At 41.4% G+C, this 25,146-nt stretch overlaps 2 protein-coding genes across 4 annotated transcripts in view; one reads left to right on the forward strand and one right to left on the reverse strand.

Annotated features, from left to right (window-relative positions):
* Positions 1 to 25,146, forward strand: part of FRRS1 (ferric chelate reductase 1) — a 111,896-nt gene that overhangs the window by 62,832 nt on the left and 23,918 nt on the right. For 2 of the 3 annotated variants that reach the window (XM_047869438.1, XM_047869437.1), the window contains exons 2-6: positions 13,323 to 13,518; positions 14,593 to 14,729; positions 15,814 to 15,908; positions 17,486 to 17,633; positions 20,815 to 20,997. In XM_047869438.1, the coding sequence (XP_047725394.1) occupies positions 13,323 to 13,518; positions 14,593 to 14,729; positions 15,814 to 15,908; positions 17,486 to 17,633; positions 20,815 to 20,997 (759 nt within the window). The remainder of the gene's footprint in view (positions 1 to 13,322; positions 13,519 to 14,592; positions 14,730 to 15,813; positions 15,909 to 17,485; positions 17,634 to 20,814; positions 20,998 to 25,146) is intronic. The other variant, XM_047869439.1, reaches the window with a different exon arrangement.
* LOC125172028 (uncharacterized) lies at positions 7,122 to 9,296 on the reverse strand (the record flags this gene model as incomplete). The annotated part of the gene is given in 1 exon segment (XM_047869441.1): positions 7,122 to 9,296. A coding segment is annotated over 1 exon segment (2,175 nt), but the record flags the coding sequence as incomplete, so codon positions are not given.

Raw genomic sequence — 25,146 nt, forward strand, 5'->3', positions numbered from 1 at the left:
ACGGTAGTTTTTTATAACCTCCGTGAGTTTCAGTTTCCGTACAACAAAAAGTTCTTGATATGTTTCCTCCAAGGATTAGAGTTCATTTATGTGACACCTACTGTGATAACTAGAATGGAATTGGCATTCAATAAATTACATCATTTAAATACTAGATTAGTGGCATTTACTTTTGTTTCATCTATTAGTTTTACATCTTTAGAGAAGGGACCATTCCACGTCGTACCTAATTTTGTGTTGAGGACAGGGTTGTTGCGAGTGCCATGTGGAATGATCCAGATGAAAACTCTGTATCATGTAGTAAGGTATTTGCTTCCAATCTTTTTTTCCAGAGATGAATAAAGGTGATGGAAAAATTCCTTGTTGATGATGTTGTGATTAGGGGAATCAGGATTAAACTGTAGAGTTCCCTATTACTTTTTCTTCTGTGGTTTCTTTCCTACCTTTCCCTTTACTTTTTCTTGCTTTTACTTAAACTCTAAATTCTTTGTCAGAATTGTTTTCAACCATCTTAAGTTGTTAGACCTGACAGATCTCAAATTGGTGTTCAGTGTGCCATTTTTAATGCCTCTTTGTTTTTTAGAACCATCTCTGAAAATGTCATAACTCCAATTGTTAATTAAAAAAAATCTGTTTTTCTCTTTGCTTCCTGCTGTGCAAATGGAGTCTGAAACATTTTTATCTGAGGAAGTGGAAATACTTGACCTATTTTTCAATTTCTCTATAATTTGAGATTCTGCTATCAAAGTCAATTTAATTTTTGGTGTGGAAGTTTTCTATGAAGGTAAAGTTAAATTGCTGGAAAGAAGGAGAGAACATTATCTGAAACATTTCAGAAGGCTTGAACAAATTAAATGCAGTTGAAAGAAATATATGAAAATTTCACTTGTCTAATCACAGCAGTGTTTGGAAGAAATTAGCACATACTAGTGATAAGGAAATTGAATGGTGCTAATAAATAGTGGCAGTTACCATTTATTGACAACTTAGTGTTTTTAGGCATCGAACTAGTTGTTTTTTTTTTTTTTTAATTTTTTTTTTTTCAACGTTTATTTATTTTTGGGACAGAGAGAGACAGAGCATGAATGGGGGAAGGGCAGAGAGAGAGGGAGACACAGAATCAGAAACAGGCTCCAGGCTCTGAGCCATCAGCCCAGAGCCCTACGCGGGTCTCGAACCCACGGACCGCGAGATCGTGACCTGGCTGAAGTGGGACGCTTAACCGACTGCGCCACCCAGGCGCCCCTCGAACTAGTTGTTTTACCATCCATTCTTTCAGGAGCTTTAGTTCTACGAAAGAGACTTCTACATTGCTTCTTTGGCTCATAGAGTAGACTCGACATTCTGTTTCTTAATTTTTTTTATTTTTTAACTTTTTTATTTTTAAGTAAACTCTGTGTCCAATGTGGAGCTTGAACTTATGACTGCAAGATCAAGAGTTACATGCTCCACTGGCTGAGCCAGCCAGGCACCACTCAACATTCTGAATTAGGCTAATTTAGATTTCACCTTTGTCACAGTATGCCCCCACTCTCACATTGTTCATTGTGAAATTTGCATCCTTGCTGGATTTGTTTACTTCCTACATGCTTGTTTCTCCAAGGAGGGAGCTGCAGAGTGAAGAGAGAATATGGATGTTGCCCTAGATTTAGGTTCTAATCCTCAAAGCGTATATGATTTAGGGTACATTCTCTGGCCTCAAGTTTTTTTGTCTCTAAAGTGAAGATACTATCTGCTGATTGTAAGGATTGCATTAGATGTAGTATCTTCCAGGTTCACACTAAACATTTGTTTCTTTTTCTTTTCTCCTTCTGGGTGCTCTGCCCCCTTTCCTCCCTCCTGTGTAGTAGAAATGTAATCCTTTTTGGGGGTGCCTGGGTGGCTCAGTCGGTTAAGCCTCCGACTTCGGCTCAGGTCACGATCTCGCAGTCCATGAGTTCGAGCCCTGCGTCGGGCTCTGGGCTGATGGCTCAGAGCCTGGAGCCTGCTTCTGATTCTGTGTCTCCCTCTCTCTCTGCCCCTACCCCATTCATGCTCTGTCTCTCTCTGTCCCAAAAATAAAATAAACGTTAAAAAGAAATTAAAAAAAAAAAAGAAATGTAATCCTTTTCTTTATGTCATAGAAATTTCATTGTTTTCTGTGCATCTCTTGTGCTTAGTCTTAACTTAACTTGACTGAATCAATCTCCTTATCCTTCTTATGGTTCTACCTATTTTTCTAAAAGTCTTTCTACCTAACTCTGACACTCTGTTTCCACCTCTCTCTACCTCTAGCCCTAGTCTAAGAACCTATCAGGTTTCCCCTTGATCCTACCTGAAATGCTGATGTTACAAATGTGCTGTATCCTAAAATTAATTTCCAATTTGGCTTGGAATTTCAATTCCATTTTGTAAGAGAAGCAATATTATAATTGCTGGTTCTGTTTCAAGGCCAAAAGCCTAGAAGCAAAAGCATGCTTAACTTATAAATTAATTGAGATATTTTACACTTGTAACAAAGTAAAAGAAAATAGTGTCATTGGAATTCTAGTAATGAAATAAAATGAAAACTGTGTTGAGTATGAAGTAATGATATACTTGGCACATTGTATAATGTGGTTGATGGAAATTCTGAAAGTGGTGTGTAAATGCTTTAGGGATTGCAGTGTTTTTCTGTTATGATTAATTAAAATTTGTTTTCCTCATATAGAACGTCACCATGAGAATGCTATTAGCCATGTTTATAGTTTTTGTTTAGGTCACAAATGGAATAAGAGAGAATAAGACATTTTCATTGAACCCATCTCCTGTGTCCCAAATTCTCCTTATTGCTTGGCTTATTATTGTTTTTTTTCTTTAGTTCTGAGAACTCTCCTTTTTATGTAAAATCCTTGATATTCCTGATTTAGAGCTCGATTCAAGGCTGAAACTTAATGGTCAAGGATATGCTGTAAAATAGTATTTTTCAAACTGCAGGTTAAGATCCATTAGTAGGTTGTGCAATAACGATTCAGTAGGATACATAAAACCAACATAAAAAAGAGGAAGGAATAGAAAATATATGAGTTTACGGGCATTTGGGTGACTCGGTCGGTTAAACATCTGACTTGATTTTGGCTCAGGTCATGATCTCACAGTTTGTGAGATCAACCCCCATTCATGAGACTGAGTCCTGCCTTGGTCTCCTTCCTAAAGGTGTGGAGCCTGCTTGGGATTCTCTTTCTCCCTGCCCCCCTACCCGTCTCTTTCTCTTTCAAAAAAAGAAGGAGATATACAAGTTTATCCCATGTGGTAAAGGTAAATAATGTCTCTTGAAATGTTTGTTGGGTCATAATGTAAAAAATACTTATTGTGAATGTGGTAAAAAATTAAATAAAATCCACTGTATATAGCAAAACAAAACAAAACGAAAACCACACAACCTTTTCCAAATTATTTAAATATTTTATAGTAAACCCTTCTGGTTAAGTTTTTGCTTTTTTTTTTTTTTTTTTTTTTTTTTTTACAAGTCATTCTTCATAATTAGGAAAACCTTGTTACCTCATACCTGTGAATTAATTAAGACTCTCACTCTGTGCTCATACTCATATCTTGGGTGATGTAGATTGGGTTTACTGGGCTGAGTTCCCACAATTTTTTGTGTGCATGTTAACTTTTGAACTTTTTGATACCTTAATTTAAAATGAATGAGTAGGGGTGCCTGGGTGGCTCAGTCAAACATCTGACTTCAGCTTAGGTCATGACCTCGTAGTTCATGAGTTCCAGCCCCCTCTCAGGCTCTGTGTTGATAACTCAGAGCTAGAGCCTACTTCAGATTCTTTGTCTCCCTCTCTCTCTGCCCCTCCCCACTCACACTCTGTCTCTCCCTCTCTCTCAAAAAAAAAAACAACAAAAAACCCAACATAAAATGAATGACTAACAGTGAGAGCTAGAGCTTGATTGCAGTATAACTAGACTTGATTAGTTACTTGCCAGTTTAATCATCCGACTTGGTTTTAACAGGTATGCTTTTCTCCATTTCTTCTTTTTCTTACATATTCTTGGAGTGACACATAAAAAGACATTTAATGACCAATTTATTTAAAAAATTCTTAATTAACATAGACTCCTTATTCTAATGACTTTCTTACATCTAAGTATTTTTCAATTGAATTCTCATTTTATCTGAATTTTACTTTGCTGTCATTAAATATATTGTCTTGATAAATATCACTTGCCTCTGTGGTCCACAATCACAATAATAATTAAATATTCATGCCAGTACAATCATTTGGTATTTAAATAATAAAGAATACATTTGTTTTGATTTTTTGCTGTTTTGTGAGATGTATGTAGAACATGGTTCAAGCAGTCATCATACCTTTTTACTAATTGCTTGTTTTTCAGGCAAGAAAGAAAACTATGCATCTTTCATCAGGTTTGGGAATATTTAAGTTAGAATCAGGATAACTTTTCTTTTAATTCTTTAACTAATAGGTCTATCTTTGTCATGGGATGAATGCAAGTTATGGTATCTTTTTGTTTTATTTTCTATATTGTACCCACTGTGGATTGGGAATATGTAAAACTTTAAAAATAATACAAAATTGGTGGGAGTTCTTTCAATGCTTGAAGGAAGACCTCATAATAGTTCATTATCCACATTACGTAATTTTAACTTAAATGTCTCCCTGAGTAACTCCTTATTCCCTTTCATAACTAGGCAATCTGTTGGCATTGGTTGGCTAATGAATTAAAGTATTACTTTGAAAAAAGGCTGTTCCTTAAATCGTAACTGGAAAATCCTCATTAGCCATTGTAATGACAATAGAGCTGCACCTTGAATAGTCAGCATGTGACCAAGAACAAAGAAATTGCTGGTTTACTTCCCTTCCTGACTGGATTTGTTATATTTTCCTAATGAATGACAGGTGGTGATGCTTAGTCACTTCCCTTTCCTGGCTTATACTTCTTGCTCTGTTAATTCCCAGTATCCTTTCCCACTTTGTTTTCTTTTTATTTATTAAAAAAAAAATTTTTTTTAATTTAAGTTTTTATTTATTTTGAGATAGAGTAAGTGGGGTAGTGGCAGAGAGAGAGAGAGAGAGAGAGAGAGAGAGAGAGAGAGAGAGAGAGAGAATCCCAAGCAGGCTCTGCACTGTCAGCGCAGAGCCAATAGCGAGGCTCAAACTCACAGTGAGATCATGACCTGATCTGAAGTGGGATGCTTAACCTACTGAGCCACCCAGGTACTCCCACTTTGCTTTCTAACATCATAATGTTAGGCATGAAGGCGATCCTGAATTTATTCTGGTTTATCTACTATATTTCACAAATGAAGAAGCAAAGACAGAGATTATATAACTGGGTTGATGTTATTCAGCTATGCAGTGCAAAGCAGAGACTAGAAATTATGTCTTGTTTCCATTTTCACCTGACAGGAGGTCATTGCCAAATGAGTATTTGCTAAACTGGGCTGACTTTTCCCTTATACCATCCTTTAGTTGGGTAGCACATTACTGCATTTAATCTTCATGATAATTGGCCACAGTCACGTGGTTAAAACTATGACCTTGATCCTCTCCAGCAAATCTTGCATGGTCCTAAAAGCAGGTCTGCTCTAACAAAGGCACCTGAAAGCCACGTTTGAATAGAAAAATTCCTTCTTCTCCACTCTTCAGTCTTCCTTTTCTTCCTCTGCCCCAGTTTTATTGAGAAATAATTGATATATATCACTGTGTATGTTTAAGACAGTTGTTTTCCTAAATATTGTTTCTTATAGTAATCAACCATTTTCAAAGTTGTGCTTTTCTTATGACTGTATAGAGAAATTTTATGTTTCTCTTATATTTTTTCAGAAGCTCTTGATTTACTTGTTCTTCTTATTTTTAAATGGGAGAAACTCTACCTGGCTTGATGTTTGATGAAAGATAGTGGTATATAGTACTATTAGACCCTATGCTATCTACTTGGTGGCTACTGCTGTAAGGTGCAGAGCTGGTTGAAATGTGTAGCCTCCGGCATAATTTCTGGTGTCTAGCAGGAATTCTGTAGTTTAGTTCTGGTCCAATGTGGGGATTGTAATTTACATGACTATAAGAGGGTCATTTATTCTAGTGATTCTAAGGGTGCTTTTATTTTGTCTAATCTATTTGTACGGAGAATGAACTGCTTCTTGGGGTCTGTTCATCGGCTGACTTCACTGCTGTGTAACGTGTCCCTGCCATCTTCCTCAAGCCTTGTTATTTGCTGTGATTGGCAGGTTCTGAATATAAGCATCAATTGAAGTGGTTGATGTAGGCTACCAGAGGGTGGGACTGACATAAAGTAGCTGGTTTTCTATTAGGCAGATGGTAAGAGGCAGGTACTGGATGAGAGAAGAAAATTGCTTGGACTGACAATTGTGTTTCTTAATTCAGAAGTGCCTGGGCTAAAGGTAATAGAAATATTGTTTCTTGTGATTGGTTTGTTATGCCCAGAATTCGTGATCCCCAAAGACCACTAGGGAGCCGAGTCCGATGCAAAAGCAAAGAGCCTTTATTCGAGCTAGCTCGAGCTCAATCCCCTACCTGCACCGAAGCAGCGGTGAGATACCAGGGAAAGAGAGCGAGTTGCAAAAGGACAAAGGTTTTATTGGGGCCTGGGGGCAGTTGGTGAGGTAATGGCTATGGCCTCAGCCGATTGGCTGGGGAGGGGTCCTGGGGAAGGGTCTGGCAGGTGAGGGAGGGTTTACTCAAGGGGAGGAGGTGTGGTCAAGGTGAAGGACACAGAACAAGATGGAGTTGGCTGGCGTAGGCCCGCCCTTTCATTCCCCCCTTGTCATGTAGCTTCCGGACCCAATCATGGGACCGGCTGCATTTATGGTGACAAGGAGAACAGAGTCTGGAGGTTTACGCAAAGTTCTGGGAACCAAGTGTCCCTGGGGTGGCTCTGGGAGGTCTGATTAAGTATTGTCCCCGAGCTGGTGTCTATGATCTGCCAGGTGATGTTTTGGGGGGCATGGGGACTCCCGGCAGCATGAGCAATGACAAGCAGAGTTAACAGAGTTACCAATATTAGGTAGGTCAAATGCGCTGTAGCTTGAGCTTGAGCGGGTTGTGTTGGTCCCGACTGATGGCCCATCGCGTGACGAAGTCCTTCCGGATCAAGGAGGGGTCCGCTGGCTGAGCGTGGGTGTGATGGACCCAGGTCGCGATGCCGTCTACCTTGAGAGCGGTGGGGGTTGTCAACACCACGATGTAGGGTCCCTTCCAGCGCGGCTCGAGAGTCTCTCGGTGGTGCCTCTTGACGTAGACCCAGTCTCCCGGCCTGTACTGATGAGGTGTCTGGATCCGGCCAGCCTCGTAGATGGCACGGAGTCGCGGCCAAATGTCCTCGTGCGCCCTCTAGAGCCCGCTCAAGGAAAGAAAAAGTTCTTGATCTTTAAACTCAGCAATAAGTTCAGCTAGAAGGCTGGGAATAACAGGGGGTGGCCTGCCAAACATGATCTCGTAGGGAATAAAACCCAGAGTGTAAGGAGTGTTTCTAACCCGGTAAAGGGCGTACAGTAGGAGAGTCACCCAGTCCCCACCAGTCTCCATGGTTAATTTGGTAAGGGTCTCTTTTAGGGTTCTATTCATTCTTTCTACCTGTCCTGAGCTCTGGGGCCTATAAGCACAATGTAATTTCCAGTTTGCCCCCACCGCCTTGGCTACTGCCTGTGTTACCTGCGAGATAAAAGCTGGTCCATTGTCTGATCCTACCAGGGCAGGAAAACCATACCTGGGTAAGATGTCTTCTAGTAGCTTCTTAGCCACCGTCTGAGCCGTTTCATGCTTGGTTGGGTATGCCTCCACCCAGCCAGAGAAGGTGTCTGTAAATACTAAAAGATATTTAAAACCATACTTTCCTGGTTTGACTTCAGTGAAGTCGACTTCCCATTGGGCTCCCGGTGTGGTGCCTCTGAGCCTGGTTCCTTTTTTATTTGATGTGGCCCTCGCGTTGGTGAGTTGGCAGGTCTTGCAGGCAGATACAACTTGCTCTATTTTGGTGTCCTGTTGGTGAATCTTAATTCCGGCATGTCGGATTAAGTCTTTTAATTTTCGGGCCCCCATGTGAGTAGACCGATGCATGTGCTCTAATATTGAGACTCCGAGCTGGTCTGGCAACACGAGTTCCTTGTTAGGTGTATACCACCATCCCTTTATCTCCTGGGCCATGGGGAGTTTCTTGATCCGCTGTAACTCCTCCTGGGAGTACTTGGGCTGGTCTGGTAAAACTGGGTCTCCCGGGTCTGGTAGTTGTATGGTCATGGTGGGGACTGGAGTAAGGGCTACTGCCTTGGCTGCCTGGTCAGCCTTTCGATTACCTCTAGCTACTGGGTTATCAGCTTTTTGGTGCCCTTGGCAGTGGATAATGGCTAGCTTGGCAGGAAGCCATAAGGCCGTAAGCAGGTTAAGTATCTCCTGCTTATTTTTTATAGTCCGTCCTTCTGCCGTCAGTAACCCCCTCTCCTGATAAATTGCCCCATGAATATGAGCTGTGGCAAATGCATAACGGCTGTCTGTGTAGATGTTGAGCCGTTTTCTAGCTCCCAGCATCAGCGCCTTGGTGAGGGCTATGAGCTCTGCTCGCTGGGCTGATGTTCCGGAGGGTAGAGCCTCCGCCCATACGGTGTCGGTTTCGGTGACCACCGCTGCACCCGCATACCTGTGTCCGTCTCGCACAAAGCTGCTGCCATCAGTGAACCAAGTAGCCTCAGCACCGGGGAGGGGCCGGTCGGTCAGGTCCGTCCAGAATCCATGTACTTGTTCCAGGATTCCCGCACAGTCATGTAATGGAGCACCTAGGTCAGGGTCGGGCAGCAGGGTTGCAGGATTGAGGGCTGCACTGGGGTGGAACCGCACTCGTGGAGGGTTGAGTAGGAGGCTCTGGTAATGAGTCATACGTGTATTGCTCATCCATCTATCCGGAGGCTGTTTCAGGACCCCTTCAATGGCGTGTGGGGTCGTGATCCAGATCTCCTGTCCTAGGGTCAGTTTGTCTGCATCCTTGACTAGGAGTGCTGTCGCCACAATAATTCTTAGGCATGGCGGCCAGCCGGCAGCCACTGGGTCTAGTTTCTTAGACAGGTAAGCCACTGGACGGTTCCAGGGGCCTAAGGCTTGAGTTAGAACTCCTTTTGCTATTCCCTTATGCTCGTCTACAAAGAGGTGGAAGGGCTTCGTAATGTCCGGTAGGCCCAGGGCTGGGGCACTTAGGAGGGCCCTTTTTAACTGATTAAAGGCAGTTTCTTCTTTTTTAGCCCATTTAAATGTTTTCCCCTCTTTGGTAGCTTCATATAGGGGCCTGGCGATCTCAGCAAAACCTGGAACCCAGAGGTGGCAGTAGCCGGCTGATCCTAGGAATTCCCTCACTTCTCTTCGGGAGGTGGGAGTAGGGATCTTTAGGACAGTTTCTTTTCTGGCTTCTGATAACCGCCGCTGTCCACCCTCCAGGATATATCCCAGGTAACTTACCCTCTCCCTGCATATCTGAGCCTTCTTAGCGGATGCGCGGTATCCTAAGGCCCCCAGGGTAGCCAGCAGGTCCTGGGTCCCTCGCTCACAGTCTTTGGCAGTGTCGGCAGCAATCAGGATGTCATCTACATACTGTAGAAGGGTGAGGCCAGGGTGCTCCCTTCTGTACTCACCCAGGTCCTCGTGTAGTGCCTCGTCGAAGATGGTGGGTGAATTTTTGAATCCCTGAGGTAGCCGTGTCCAGGTGAGTTGTCCACTGTAGCCCTCCTCCGGATCATGCCACTCAAAGGCGAACAAGGGTTGGCTCTGGGGTGCCAGCGGCAGACTGAAGAAGGCGTCCTTTAAATCTAGTACAGTATACCAGACCCTGGAGGGCGCTAAGGAGCTCAAGAGATTATATGGGTTGGGAACAGTTAGGTGTATGTCCACGACCCTCTTATTTACTTCCCGGAGGTCTTGTACCGGTCGGTAGTCATTTGTGTGAGGCTTTTTGACCGGCAGTAAGGGGGTGTTCCAGGCAGACTGGCAAGGAACTAGTACCCCTAGGCTTCGTAGTCTCCGGATGTGTGGCTGGATCCCCTTCCAGGCCTCCTGAGACATGGGGTATTGTTTGATCCTTACCGGACTCTCTCCTGGCTTGAGCTCTACCAGGACTGGGGTCCTATGAGCGGCTAGTCCCATCCCCCGTCTCTGCCCAAACCGAGGGGAATTCTTGTAGCCATCTGTCTATATTATCCTCTCTTGGGAGCGCCTCCTGGTGGAGGAGGTATTCATCCTCCAGTTTCATGGTCAGGACCTGGATGGGGTGGCCCTTGCCATCGGTGACCTGAGGCCCCCCCTTGTCTGAAAGTTATCTGAGCTCCAATCTTGGTCAGTAAGTCCCGTCCTAACAGCGGGTAGGGGCATTCTGGTATTACCATAAAGGAGTGGGATACCCGGCCCGTTCCCAAATCTACTGTTCTTCGGGTAGTCCATGAATACTGGCTCATACCAGTTGCCCCTTGTACCCAGGACTTCTTGCTAGCTAGTTTTCCTTGTGGGGTGCGGAGGACCGAATGTTGTGCTCCGGTGTCGACAAGGAAGTCAATAGGGGTCCCCTCCACTTTAAGAGTTACCCTGGGTTCGGGGAGAGGGTCCGAACCCTGACTCCCCTAATCACTTAGTTCATCCAGCTCTAGGACTTTTACCCGATCAGTCTTGCTTCCCTTCCCGCCGGCCCTTTTCGGACAATCTCGGGCCCAATGCCCTATCTCCTTGCAGTATGCGCACTGATCCTTCTGCAGCCTCTGCTTCCCCCCTTGGTGGTTCCTTTACCTTTTCTTGTGTCGTCTGCCAGCTGCCGGAGACGGCGGTCTCGTTCCTCGGGGAAGTCAGCAGTGGTAGCTAGCAGTATTCTGGCCAGGTCTCGAGTCTGCTTACTGCTGGCAGCCGCCATGGCGCGAGCCTGCTTGTCCTCAGGAGGCTCCCGGTTATTATATACCTTTTCGGCTACCACCAGTAAGTCCTGCAGACTTTTTTTCTCCTAGTCTATCTATTTTCTGTAATTTTCTCCTAATGTCTATGGCCGATTGGTTTACAAAGGCCATGATAACAGCAGCCTTGCTTTCCGGAGCCTCTGGATCCATGGGGGTATAGGTACGGAATGCCTCCATGATCCTTTCTAAAAAGGCAGCCGGAGATTCATCTTTTCCCTGTTGTACATTTCCTACCTTGGCCAAATTGGTTGGCTTTCTAGCAGCCATTCGGATGCCCCCCATTAGAGTCTGGCGGTAGACCCGGAGCCTCTCCTTACCTTCTGCCGTGTTGAAATCCCACTGGTGCCGAGTTAAGGGGAAGGAGGCATCTATCTGAGCCTGGTTGGTGGTGGGATTCCCATCTGCGCCCGGAACTAGTTTTCGGGCCCCATTGAGGATTCTTTCTCTTTCTTCAGTCGTGAACAGGACCTGCAAAAGCTGCTGGCAATCGTCCCACGTGGGCTGATGGGTAAAAAGAACAGTCTAATAAATCAATAAGCCCTGCCGGTTTCTCAGAAAACTTAGGATTCTGAGCTTTCTAATTGTAGAGGTCACTAGTGGCGAAAGGCCAATAGTGATGGGGCTGATTCCCCTCCGCGTCTGGGGGTCCGGTGGCTCGCAGGGGCAGAATAGTAGAGTCGGTGGCGGAGGCGGATTGCTCCCTCTGAGCCCTTTGTCTGGTAAAGGGCGGGCTCCCCCCTGGAGCGTTTCCGCCTCCCGCTCTGGGAACAGCGTCTGCCTCCCCCGGAGGGGGAGGATGGTGTTCTTCCGGCATCCTAGAGGGGTTATACGGGGGAGGAAAAATTAATTCTTCTTCAGTACCCCCCTGCAGGACAGGGTAGAGGGGTGCTGAAGGCTGGGTAAGACTTTTCCTCTTCTCTGTCTCCTGCAAAGCAAGAATGGGTTTTGGCTCCGGAGGGAGCAGGGTTAGGAAGCGCTTAAGCCAAGAGGGTGGGTAGAGGCGTAGTCTGAGTCTGTCCCATAACGTCCGTCCAGTAAGTCCACAGAGCAAAACAGAGAAACACAAAAACAGAGGGCCCCTAGAAAGTCTTCCAACTCCATGGAAGCAAAACTGAAAGCTAGCTTTTGAGGGGATTCCATGTCCCTCCAAAACCGATGAAGGGATTCCACGTCCCTCCAAAGACGACGGCCTCACGCCGACCAGCGGGAGCGACCCGCCTCGTCTCAGACCTTTGAGGGGATTCCACGTCCCTCTGAAACAGATGAGGGGATTCCACGTCCCTCCAGAAGGGAGAATCGGAACGTCTTCCGAAACTCCCGGCCCGTGGTCCTCCAGTGCGTCCACTTAGACCGCGTCGGGCACTACCAGAATTCCAGAAATGAGCTCACACAGAAAAGACAGAACAAACAGACACTAACCGTGGCCAGTCAGGCTCTCCGGGTCGGGGGTCCCTTGGGGGTCTTGGGGATCCCGGGCCGAGCCCCCAAATGTTATGCCCAGAATTCGTGATCCCCAAAGACCACTAGGGAGCCGAGTCCGATGCAAAAGCAAAGAGCCTTTATTCGAGCTAGCTCGAGCTCAATCCCCTACCTGCACCGACACAGCGGTGGGATACCAGGGAGAGAGAGCGAGTTTCAAAAGGACAAAGTTTTATTGGGGCCTAGGGGCAGTTGGTGAGGTAATGGCTATGGCCTCAGCCGATTGGCTGGGGAGGGGTCCTGGGGAAGGGTCTGGCAGGTGAGGGAGGGTTTACTCAAGGGGAGGAGGTGTGGTCAAGGTGAAGGACACAGAACAAGATGGAGTCGGCTGGCGTAGGCCCGCCCTTTCAGGTTCTCTGTTATCCTCAGTTTTCAGTATTACAAATTAAATTATCCACCCTGTCATCATGATTAATGTAATGGGAAGTTGAGAGAAGTCATACCAGATATTTATTTAGGTGATGGTATTTAAATCCAGAAGAAACATTTCCTATTTGTTCTTTAAGCTTCCTGGGATAAGGTGAAATAGAACCTTTTGCTTTTAGCGAAAATCATGCTAATGAAAGCTAACATTTATTTAAATATCTTCCTTGTCAGACTTTAGTTTGTATCTTCATTTTATTAAAACAACTTGTAAGGTGGGTGTTAGTTTCCTAATTTTTCAGGGAAGGAAATGGAGACTTGAGTGATTTGGTTAAAGTCTCATCATTGGTGATTGGTAGAGCCGAGATTCAAATCTAGGTCAGACTTCAGATATCACATTCTTTTTATTATGTATTTTTGAGAATATGGTTAGCTGTCTGTTGAAAGCAAGTTTTCTGGGATTAATATTCTGTCATATGAAAGCTTTATATTTTAATTATGTATAAAAATAATGTGCTTTTAATTTTTCTTTTTTTTTTTTTTTTTTGAGATGGCAGTTCCTGGATTTACCTTTGGTGCATTCATACTTGTGTTGCACGTTAGTTCTGTGGCTAATTATCCCAGCGGAAAAGTAGGAAAGTCATGCCATGGAATGGTTCCTGAACACAGTCATACTGCACGTTCTGACCCTGTTCACAACGTTTCAGTGAGTCAGATGACATTCAGACCAGGAGACCAGATTGAAGGTACTGTGTTGGAATGGACTATTTTGCATTTTGAGTTTCCCTCTTTTCCTGTACATTGAATCTTTATTACTGTTGGATTTATACAGTTTCATTTAAATCTATTCACCTGTTTCCATAAGATACCATCATCTTACACTTCTCATTTTGTGTTTAAATACTATAGATGACTGTATTACTTAAGTAGTAAATCTACTCCCTAAGCAGAATAGGTTTCAAAAAAAATTTTTTTACATATTTATTTTTTAGAGACAGAGTGCGAGTGGGGAAGGGGCAGAGAGAGAGGGAGACACAGAATCCAAAGCAGGCTCCAGGCTCTGAGCTGTCAGCACAGAGCCTGATGCAGGGCTCGAACTCACAAACTGCGAGATCATGACCTGAGCCGAGGTCAGACTAAGTAGAATAGGTTTTAAATACATTTTTATCGTTAGTTAATATGTATCCTTTTTAACCAATACTATTAACACAATAGAAGAGGAAAATAAAGTTTATTTTATCTGGTTTAAGGTATAATAAACCCTTATTCTTCTTGATATAGTGTAAATTCTTATGTTTTTCTGATTCTTTGGGTGAAAGGTAGGCTGATTGTCAAAAGTGTATCTATAATAGTGTTTTGCAAACTATTTTATGCAACTTCAGAAATACAAAATATTAACGAACTCTGACAAAAACAGTGTATGGAAAAATCAGTTTGGAACACTGTATGTTGTATATACTGAGAGTTTCATACTGTATAGTAGGATGTTAAAGGCCTTGGGGGTTTTTAGTAAACAAATAAATATTTACTTTCATTCAGCATTTTTTGAACTAATTTGGCTCCATGGACACCTCCCTGACCATCACTTAGCTTTTTTTCCCTGTAGAATTGGAATGGCTATTAACATCTCACTGAGTGAATGTCCTGTGGAACATAGGTTAGACCTTCTTTGTCTATGGGATTATTTATACCATTTTCTTTCCTGGAGTAGTTTTGTATACATATGCTAGATTCTAACTATGAGATGCCTCCTCTAAACAGTTTTCTTTTGGGGATGTTGCTAAACCTTATCGTAAACTATTTTTTTGTTTGTTTCTCAGTTACTTTGTCAGGGCTACCATTTAGAGGCTTTCTTTTAGAAGCACGTAATGCTGAGGATTTGAGTGGCCCTCCTATTGGCTCCTTCACATTGATTGACAGTCAAGTGTCACAGCTTCTGACCTGTGAGGATGTACAGGTTTGTGTTATGTTTGAAACTGATTTGTTAGTTTCCATGGATCTTTTCATTACAAGCTAAGGGTTCTGAGATAATGACATTACCCATGTTTTGCAGACATCTAAATAGATTCACAGTGATCAAGCTTTCCCCCTAATTTTCCTATTTGCAATATGTTTTTACACATCAGCATCCGAGAAAAGCAGTAGCTTGAAGGGTTTATAGCTTTTGATATTTTATATAATATTGACTCTTATTATATTGATTTTAAAGGGTGTTAATATTGAAGATAGGATGCTAGAATGGGACAGAGGTATCATTTTTGTCATTCATTCATTGATTTAATAAACATTTATTATGCCAGAAACTATCCTGGTGCAAGGGATATGGTAACGAACAAGACTTAACTTCTGTTCTTTGAAGAGCTGAAAGCCTTACACATAAGTAGAACATATGGACATATGATGTATGATACATAAGGAGAACATGAGGAATATAGGACAGACACATAAGTAGAACATTGTGGTGACTTAAATTAGAAGCATACACAGGATGGGTGAGAAGCATAGCGGGGTGTGTCACACACAGGCTGGAGGGAATTGAGAGAGAGGTTCTTGGAGGAGGTCATCTCTATGTCAGGCCTCAATGAATGAGTAGGAATTTGCCAGGTGAATGAAAGTGGGAAATGAGATTGTTCAAGGGAAAGGAATTACTGAAATATAATGCTATATGTGTGGAGGCAGAAATTTTTTCTTTTGATGAATTTTTTGGATTTTCTTTGTATCTGTTAATGGAAGGAGTTTTAATTTATAATATAAATTAAATAATGAGCAGATTCTATATAGCATTGACATACCCAGTATTCATAACTCTTTTCAGTTCTTAAATTTCTGCTGACTCTAATTTATATACAGAGCCAGCTGCTAATCTGGTGTTGACTAACCAACATGTATTTGTTGAGTACCTGAGTCTCTGTTCTAAATAAAACCGTATTTATCAGAATGCCAGCATCATGCCATGACAGATTACTTTGCAAAATGACAGTAGTTTCAGTATGCTCAACTACGGAGTGAGTGAATGGTAGTTCTTTTCCATTTTGTTTCAGGGATATGCTGTGAGTCACACAAATCCATCCAAGAAAACAAAAATTAAAGTCTACTGGAATGCTCCAAGCAATTCTCCGAATCACATAAAGTTTCTGTGAGTGGGAGAGCTTACAAATCTGCAACTAGTCAAATTGAAATAATGGTCTCTGTCATTTTTGATACCTATTGGACATTTACCTGTATAGGAGTGGTTTGGTGTAGAATGACACCACCTTGGTCTGTTTTGCTTTTCATTTGATTTTTCCACCAAGCCCAAGACCTAACACCTAATAGGTGCTTAATACATACCTGTTGAGTGAATTAAATACTGTGGTGCCTTCATGTTAAGAGGCATTAGTTAATATTTACTTGAGTTCATATATGGTGTATGGACTAATACATTTTTTTAGATTTGTTCTTATCTTAATATGATAGTATGAAAAAATTCCTAAAATTTGGATGACTTTTTTGTAGTGTTATAATTTGCATATTAGATTAGTAAGACTGTTCATGCCCTCAGAATTATGAAATTCAGTAGGCTTAGAAGTCCATTTCCCTTAATCCTCTGTGCAAGGGGAAGTGGAATGTCATAAAAACAGTTTAATGATAACTGAGTGGTGTTAGAGACATATATATGTTTTTTTTATCAAAAAAATTTTTTTAATGGTTATTTATTTATTTTTTTTTTTAATTTTTTTTTTTTTTTTTTTTTAACGTTTATTTATTTTTGGGACAGAGAGAGACAGAGCATGAACGGGGGAGGGGCAGAGAGAGAGGGAGACACAGAATCGGAAACAGGCTCCAGGCTCTGAGCCATCAGCCCAGAGCCCGACGTGGGGCTCGAACTCACAGACCGTGAGATCGTGACCTGGCTGAAGTCGGACGCTCAACCGACTGCGCCACCCAGGCGCCCCTTTAATGGTTATTTTTGAGAGAGAGAGAGAGAGAGAGAGAGAGAGAGAGAAGGATACAGAGGATCTGAAGTGGGCTCTGTGCTGACAGCAGAGAGCCCAATGTGGGGCTCAAACTCACGAACCCTGGGATCATGAGCTGAGCTGAAGTCGGATGCTTAAGGGAGTGAGCCACTCAGTGCCCCTACAGATGTATATTTTAAGGAGAATTAGTCTCCTGACATGTCTGTATGTTTTGTTTCACTATGTATGCAAGTGCTAGCACACAGAAACACAGCTTTGCACCTGTGTGTGGTGTGGAATGTGGAAGAGGACTGTGACGCCAATAAGATCTGGTGTTGCTTATGCAGCCTCTATCTGACTTCTTGCTGTAGCTGCCTGCTACACATGCCCTGTGGGATAATTTGAACAGCGCACTATGAAATAAGTAGCAGTAGTATGTTCTTTATATGTCAGGGAATAGAAGTCTGTGCGTTTTAGTCCTTATCTGGCACTCATGGACTGCTGGGAGTATGCCCAAAGGGCAGACGAGGAGGAGAGAAGAGAAGAAAAGAAAGATCAAGAGTAAGCAAGAGAACAAGGGCAATAAAAGTTTATTTAGTAATGAGGTAGAAGAGTCATTAGAGATTTGTCTTAGACAAAATTGGTGGTACTGTTGGGTAGTATTAAGTTGTGTGTCCCAAGTTTACTTCTTTTCATCTTTTTTTTTTTTTTTTTTTTGATTCAATTATAACGGGCCACAATTAGGGTTCTGTTTGATCTCATTAGTACTGCATTTCAGAGTCACAGTTGTTGAGAAGTATAAAATCTACTGGGTGAAGATTCCTGGCCCTGTAATTTCACAGCCCAATGCACCGCCTTTTACAACACCTGAAGCTACAGTAGCACCTTTGTCAACATTACCTCCTGTATCCCATTTAACCAAATCAGTAAGTAACCTTTTCATGGTTTCACCAAATGCAAGCTAAAAGAACAGTGTCTTTGGAAATTGTGGTTTGTACTTGCTGAAGTATGCAGAGAAGTAGCTGTGCCGGGTTGTGGCAGTGAGTTTTTGGGACCTCTGCAGGAAATCTGAAGGAAGTCTTTATTGCCACATTATGACTTATGGGTCAGGATAAAGGGAGTGCAACACCCTGCATGTTCGAGGTGTGGTTATGACATTCTGTAGTCTGTACAGCCAAATATCAAGCACGGAGAGGAACATTAAAGCTTAAGCTAAATTTAGACAAGATTTGGAGCAGAATCTTGAAATGGTGATGTAACTCCTAGATCTGATTTCACTAAGGCCAGTGAGTACTGGGGGATTCTATGTGCTGAACGACAGAAGCTCTTTTGCAAACTCATCAGCTAGAATTCCGTTTAGGCCCTTGGGTTCAAAAGAACTGTGGCTGAGAAAACATATCTTGTAAAGGGTAGTGCATATTAATAACATTAGGTTTTACTGAAAGAAATTCTGATAAATGAGACTTATTAGTTCAGAAGTGAAAATAATGAAAAGTGTCTTACAGCAGGTTATTACAGTTAAAAGAACAAACTCGGGTCTGAATCCTGTCTCGCCTACTTTCTGTGTGACTTTAGACAAGCTACGTAATTCTCAATGTCTCAGTTTCTTCACCTATAAAATGAGAAGTAATAATATCCAGCTCTTAGTATTATTATGAGAATTAAACAATGTAATGATTTTAAGGTTTCTAACTGCCTTGCACTTAATAGAAATTCTGTAAATATTAGTTCCTTTTTTCTTTTCCTTCTCTTTTTGTCTTTTTATAACTCTTTGTTCTCATGAGGAAGACTAAGTGAAGCATTTTACTCTTTATGTACTGTCTCATTTTGTTTTCCTTCTACATTTTGCAATATATAATTATACTTGATTGCATTATTATGAATGTTACACTTTTGACCATACAATTAGATTTTTTATTTGCACTAGCTCTAGTTTACTTAGTCTTAATGTTTATTTATTTTAAAGCTGCCTTAGGGGGGTAAATAGTCAGTCTGGACCTGAGCTTCCTAAGAGGAATCTTTCCATATATTCACATAAAAGGCATTAGTTCTCGGGGCGCCTGGGTGGCGCAGTCGGTTAAGCGTCCGACTTCAGCCAGGTCACGATCTCGCGGTCCGTGAGTTCCAGCCCCGCGTCGGGCTCTGGGCTGATGGCTCAGAGCCTGGAGCCTGTTTCTGATTCTGTGTCTCCCTCTCTCTCTGCCCCTCCCCCGTTCATGCTCTGTCTCTCTCTGTCCCAAAAATAAATAAACGTTGAAAAAAAAAAATTAAAAAAAAAAAAAAGGCATTAGTTCTCATCGGAGCTTTTATGGTATCTCTACACCAGGTTTTTAATCTCTGATTATAGAAAGGTTTATTCAGAGTCATGGGATTATAGCATTCATACAGAGCTAGAAGAGACCTCAGAATTCAGTCCCTGTATAGTTGAAGGTATACAAGAGAGACAGTTAAGTTCTTCAGCAAACATGATGGACTAAAGGGGAGAGCAGAGACCAAAATGCAAGTTTCGTACTGGTTTGTTTTTTCCGTTCTACTGTGACTTTTCTTTAAGTTGCTGTGAAATAATAAGAAATGTGTATTGGTTTCTGCTGTGGTTCCTGCTAATATTTGGACTTTGACCCCAGTTCCTGATACAGAGCTCCTAAATCCCTTGTAATTTCCTGAGTGATAGGAATGCCTTTTACTCTAATGGGTGGGCCGTCCATGGGGGCAGGTCACCAGAAAGACCAAGCCATGATTAGAAACTGGGAACTTTCTGCCCCCCACTCTCCATTTTCCAGAGATGAGCAAGGGGCTAAAAATTGAGTCATTAATCCATCATGCCTCCATGAAGGCTTCATAAAAAATCCCAAAAGTATGGGGTTCAGAGAGCTCCCAGGTTGCTGAACACATGGAGGTGCTAGAAGGGTGGTGCCTTAGAGAGGGCATGGAAGCTCCACACACCTGCTCTGCCCACATGCCCTCCCTGTGCACCTCTTCCACCTGTTTCTGGGTTTCATCGGGTAATAATACACTGGCAATCTAGTAAGAAACCTGTTTTCCTGAGTTCTGTGAGCCATCCTGGTACATTATCAAACTTGAGGAGAGGGTCATGGGAACCTCTAGTCTCCTTCATTGGGAACCTGGACCTTGTGGTTGGCCTCTGAAGTAAACAGTCTTGTGGGACTGAGCCCCTAACTTGTAGGATTGGACACTACCTTCAGGTAGATTGTGTCAGAATGGAATTGCAAAGTAGGACTTGTGCTTGGTGTCCACTGAGAATTGCAGAATTGCTTAATGTGGGAAAACCCCCCACACATTGGATGGCCAGAAGTGTCGGTAGAGTAGAAGAAATGAGAGGTGTTTGGATACAGTTCCCATTTAATCTAGACGCATGATGTTTAACTCCCTTCTAAAATACACCGTCATAGCGCATTCTAACAAGATGACTGAGCATTTTTGTGCCGCCAAATTGTGGAGATGAGATTTTTGATGCTGGTCCTCTTATTTGCCATAACAAGGAAGCTCTGAATTAAATCATTGTAAATTGTTCCTGTTTCTCCTCCACTAAATTGTTATTACTATTATTTAGAGTGTTAGCATATATTGGAATAACCATTTTTTCTTATATTAGTTTAATATCAAATTTGAACCTGAATTCTAGATGCAGAGTCTAGGATCTGAATATAAAAATTTGTGAGTTTGTCTGTTTACTTTTTAAAAGTTCATTCTAAAAACTCAATGATATCTTTTAGGCAAGAATGTCAGTGTGGGCTTAAATATTCCCTAAGGTGTTTTTCAAAATTTACCGGAAACTATGCTCCAGAACATAATTGATGTGAAATATTTTGTGTATTAAAGGAACTTTAATACTCATGCACATTATAGTCCAACTAATGTTGTGTCTTCCAAATTTTAATCAAAATTAATTAAGTTTAAAAGTTCACAACCTAACTACTGCTCTGATCATGTCTAATTTGGGATGTGTTATTTGTTTCCTTCTTTGAACCTTTATTATGAAAAGATACTCTTGTTAAAACTTGTACTTCAAGGTAGTGGCTCTTTTATCATTGTGAAATGAACTGTTTGGTTGGTAATTAAGACTTTTTCTCCCTGTCATTTTTCTAGTTCAGTGCTTCAGATTGTGGGAACAAGAAGTTCTGTATTCGGAGTCCTTTGAACTGTGACCCAGAGAAGGAGCATGCCTGTTTCTTCTTGTCCTTCACACGAGATGACCAATCAGTGGTGGTTGAAATGAGCGGTCCCAGTAAAGGCTATTTATCCTTTGCGTTTTCTCATGACAGATGGATGGTTTGTATCCCTTACTTACGTAAGTGGTAATGAAAGAAAAGTTACTGGAGGGAGCCTAATCAATGGCAGTTAGTTGTTTGTTCCAGAGTCAAATTATTATCCTGCTTACAATGGGAAGGGGAAGGGGAGGGCAGGAGAAATGAACATAGAGTGGGTTCTAAGTTAAAAATCTTTGGGTATTTCATGTTTTTAACAGTTGTGCAATTATATACCACTAAGAAAGGCTGTCTTGTAGAAAGTTAGGAAAATCACTTTGTATCCAGTGGATTTGCCGCTATATCTTTCTGTCTGTCCTGTCTGCTTATCTCTTTGTGATAAAAGCTTGAAGTACAGTTAGAAGTTGCTCTGCCTCAAGTCTCATGTTATTTGTGATGCTTTTCAAACCCTCATTGTTTTCTCAAGTGTCCAGCAATCCCAGCAAGGGTTGCTGCTCACGGAGTCCCCATTTTGGTAGTCATCAGTACATATCCCAAACAGAGAGTTAAACCTGGCGTATCCAGGCATAAATATATTCCTTACCGGTAGGCTCCTTTGTCAGATCTACAGAAGGCAGCATTTGTTTTAAGCTGATTCTCGCTCTCCCTGGGTAGTGCTGAATGGATTCAATGGTTCTGTAGATGGCAGCCTTGTGCTGTGGTGTGGCAGCAGAGTGCATCCTAATCTTCCAGAAGGAAGGAGGGAGAGTATGGGCCAGGACATGTGTAAGTCCTTTTCGAATCAGAGTTGATGGTGAGGTCAGGGATGACTACAAATGGAGAACGCCTCTTACTTCCACATTAGTAAAGGCAACGAGTTTTTTGTAGAGAGTTTTCTTCCTGTCATGTTTTAAACGTAGTATCACTTCTTAAGGGACTTGTATTTCAAAAAAAGAAAAGAAACGCTGAGATTCTGTGATAGAAGGACGAATGTTTTCCCTAAAAGTGCACTCTGATCACATTGGTCCTCGTATGCTGCTTGCATGTATTGCGGGAAACCAGGTGTAACTTTTTTAGGGGGAGGGCATTGCAATATATGCACATGACCTAGATATATTACTGTATAGTTCTAGAATGCACTCATTATCTTTTTTCATTAAGCAAAACATAGACCTTAACCTTATGAGATTTAAGATATGTCATATGCTTTTAAAAATGACATATAAGAAATTGTGACTCTTTTTTTTTTAAGTTGTTTTTTGGGAAATTTTATGCTGGATCAAATGATGTTGCAAGAGTTCAAGACCTTTTCCCCATTGCCCTTTGTAATTGTCGTCAGAGCAATAGCATATTCTGTTGGTTATTTGCAGTTCGGGCAGAAATGAACCAAGTTTGGCCCATAAGGTAGATAATGAGGCTGGGTTAGAAATAAAATTAGGAGCTCCTGGGTGGCTCAGTCGGGTAAGCATCCAACTCTTGATTTCACCTCATGTCACGATCTCGTGGTTTGTGAAATTCAGGCCCTGAGACAGGCTCTGCACTGACAGTGCAGAGATGCTTGGGATTCTCTCTCTCCCTCTCTCTTTGCCCCTCCCCTGCTTGTGTGTGCATGCATGCTTCCTCTGTCTCTCAAAATAAATAAGTAAACATTAACAAAATAAAAAAAAAATGAAATGGGACCATAAAGCAATAAGGAAAGATGGTAGTAGTGCTTGTTGTATGAACATTTCTGAAGATGAACCCAGCAAGGGTTAACAATGGTAGCCTTGTTGGAGTAAGTGTGTAGTTTCATCTGTAACATACAGTATCATTTAGATATGTGTTCTAGTCACTTAAATAAAAAAACATTCCAGTCACTTTAGAGCCAAACTTCATGCAATAGTATACTCGCATTTTTCCTTTTCTGGTCACATAAAATCTGTCAGCGAGAGGAAAAGACACCAGTGCTGTACTGAGTGTGGTGATGAGGCACCCACAAGTAGACCAGTTATTTCTGTTCTAAGTTGTAGGCATAGATGGCACAAAAGCATTTATCTCTAATTCTAGATATATTTATCTTACTTAGAAATCTTATGTTTCTAGTATAGTACTCATCAAAAATGTTTATAAGAAAGACTTAATTATGCAGGTGCAGTTGATTTACAGAGCAATCTTAATGATTAAAATCATTTGTACACCTGTTTGCCTAAATTGGGGGAAATAAATCATCCTCAGAAAATATTTTTAAAGTGGTTACTTCTATTCCTGGTTATTTAAAAAATTTTAGGATATTTTTATGACCTGCTATTTCTTTTCAGTATGTAATATAAATTTAAATATTGAAGGTATCTGATGTTATGAATACTGATCAACCTGAATGATACCTTTTTCAGTTTCGCTTATAAATTAATGATAGCAATTGTTTTGGTGTTAAACTTCACTAAAATTGATGAAAAGTATAATTTTCTGCATTTTAGTTATCAGTGACTTGCTAATGTCTGAATTTTAACTAATTTCAAAGTATCCACATATTCCCTATCTTCATATACTTTGTTAAATGATATAAAGTATATCAAGTGTACATATTATATATTAGCTTCTATTCCTTGCCTTCTCCTGATTAGTGTCATCTTGCTTTATACATAATTTCTCAGTGCTCAAGTTCTAGAACGTTCCCAGTTCTGACTTCTTTTGTACCTCAGACTGGGATTTTCAGTGGCCAGCTGGTCTTGTCCAGATGAGTGTTCTTGGACAACACTAACCATTATCTGTAAAATTGAACTTAATATCTTTCCTCCTCATGTTTCTTGTGTTCCTCATTCTTGGTGATCAAAAATAGAAATAAAAAAGCAGTTACCATTATTGAATCCTTGCTTCTTTTCAGATGCTGTCCTGGGCAATTTATAGACTATCTCATTCACTGTTGTCATCATCTTTAGTGTTCAGGGAATTTTGGTTGTGACTTAGATTCTTCCCTTTTATTCACCTATCAGGTCCTTCTTCCTCCTACCCACCCCCCACTTTTTGTTTTGAGAAGTTTTAAATCCACATGGCCGTTGAAAGAATAGTACAACAAACACCAGTAAGTTTTTCACCTACACTTGCCACTTTCTTTCCCTCTCCATTCCCACACTGTGTGTATGTGTGTGTGTGTGTGTGTGTGTGTGTGTGTGTGTAAGTGTGTGTATAGATTGACTTATGAGGTGTATATAAACACAAATTTTTCCCCAAACTATTTGAAGGTTAAATTGTAGATACATCATGACATTTTATCTCTAAAAGTTTTAGCAACTATCTATAGATCTAAGTATCTAAGAACAAGAATATTCTATAATTACTATAATATCTTTATCGCATTGAGAAAACTTAGTAATGATATAATTTCATGCAATGTAGTTAGTCTATATTCCAGATACCTCAGTTGTCCCGATAAAGTCCTTTACAGCTGTTCTTTTTTTAAAAAAGTTCTGAACCAAGATCCAGTCATTTATCACCAATACATTTAATTGTTATATCTTTTTGATCAGTTACCCTACCTGTTTTTTAGAATTTTTTTTCACGCTCCCATTCTGTAGAATGTTCCACAATTTGTGCAATAGATTCAGGTTAAGATTTTTGGCACAAGTACTACCTAAGGGATGTGTTTATTTCTCAGTACATCATATCAAGAGATGTGTAATGTCAAATTATTCCATTATTGATGATTCTGTGTTTGATCACTATTATCCATCAGATTTTTCCTTTGTGACGGTGTGTTTTCTCTTTTTAATTAATAAGTAATCTGCAGGGTAATACTTTGAGTGTATATGAATATTCTGTTCCTCAATAACATTTTCTCAAGTGATTTTAGCATCTATTGATGTTCCTTGCCTGAATCAGTTGTTACATTTGTGATTACAAATTGGTGATTTTCTAATCTGTTAGCTGGTGTTCTTTTTTAAAAAAGAGCTTTCTGGGGCGCCTGGGTGGCGCAGTCGGTTAAGCATCCGACTTCAGCCAGGTCACGATCTCGCGGTCCGTGAGTTCGAGCCCCGCGTCGGGCTCTGGGCTGATGGCTCGGAGCCTGGAGCCTGTTTCCGATTCTGTGTCTCCCTCTCTCTCTGCCCCTCCCCCGTTCATGCTCTGTCTCTCTCTGTCCCAAAAATAAATAAAAAAAAAAAAAACGTTGAAAAAAAAAATTTTAAAAAAGAAAAAAGAGCTTTCTTTTCTCTGCACCTCTCCTTCTCTTTTGGTGAAACATTATGGATTAATGAGT

Source organism: Prionailurus viverrinus, chromosome C1 (assembly GCF_022837055.1).
Source record: "Prionailurus viverrinus isolate Anna chromosome C1, UM_Priviv_1.0, whole genome shotgun sequence".
Taxonomy (NCBI): Eukaryota; Metazoa; Chordata; class Mammalia; order Carnivora; family Felidae; genus Prionailurus; species Prionailurus viverrinus.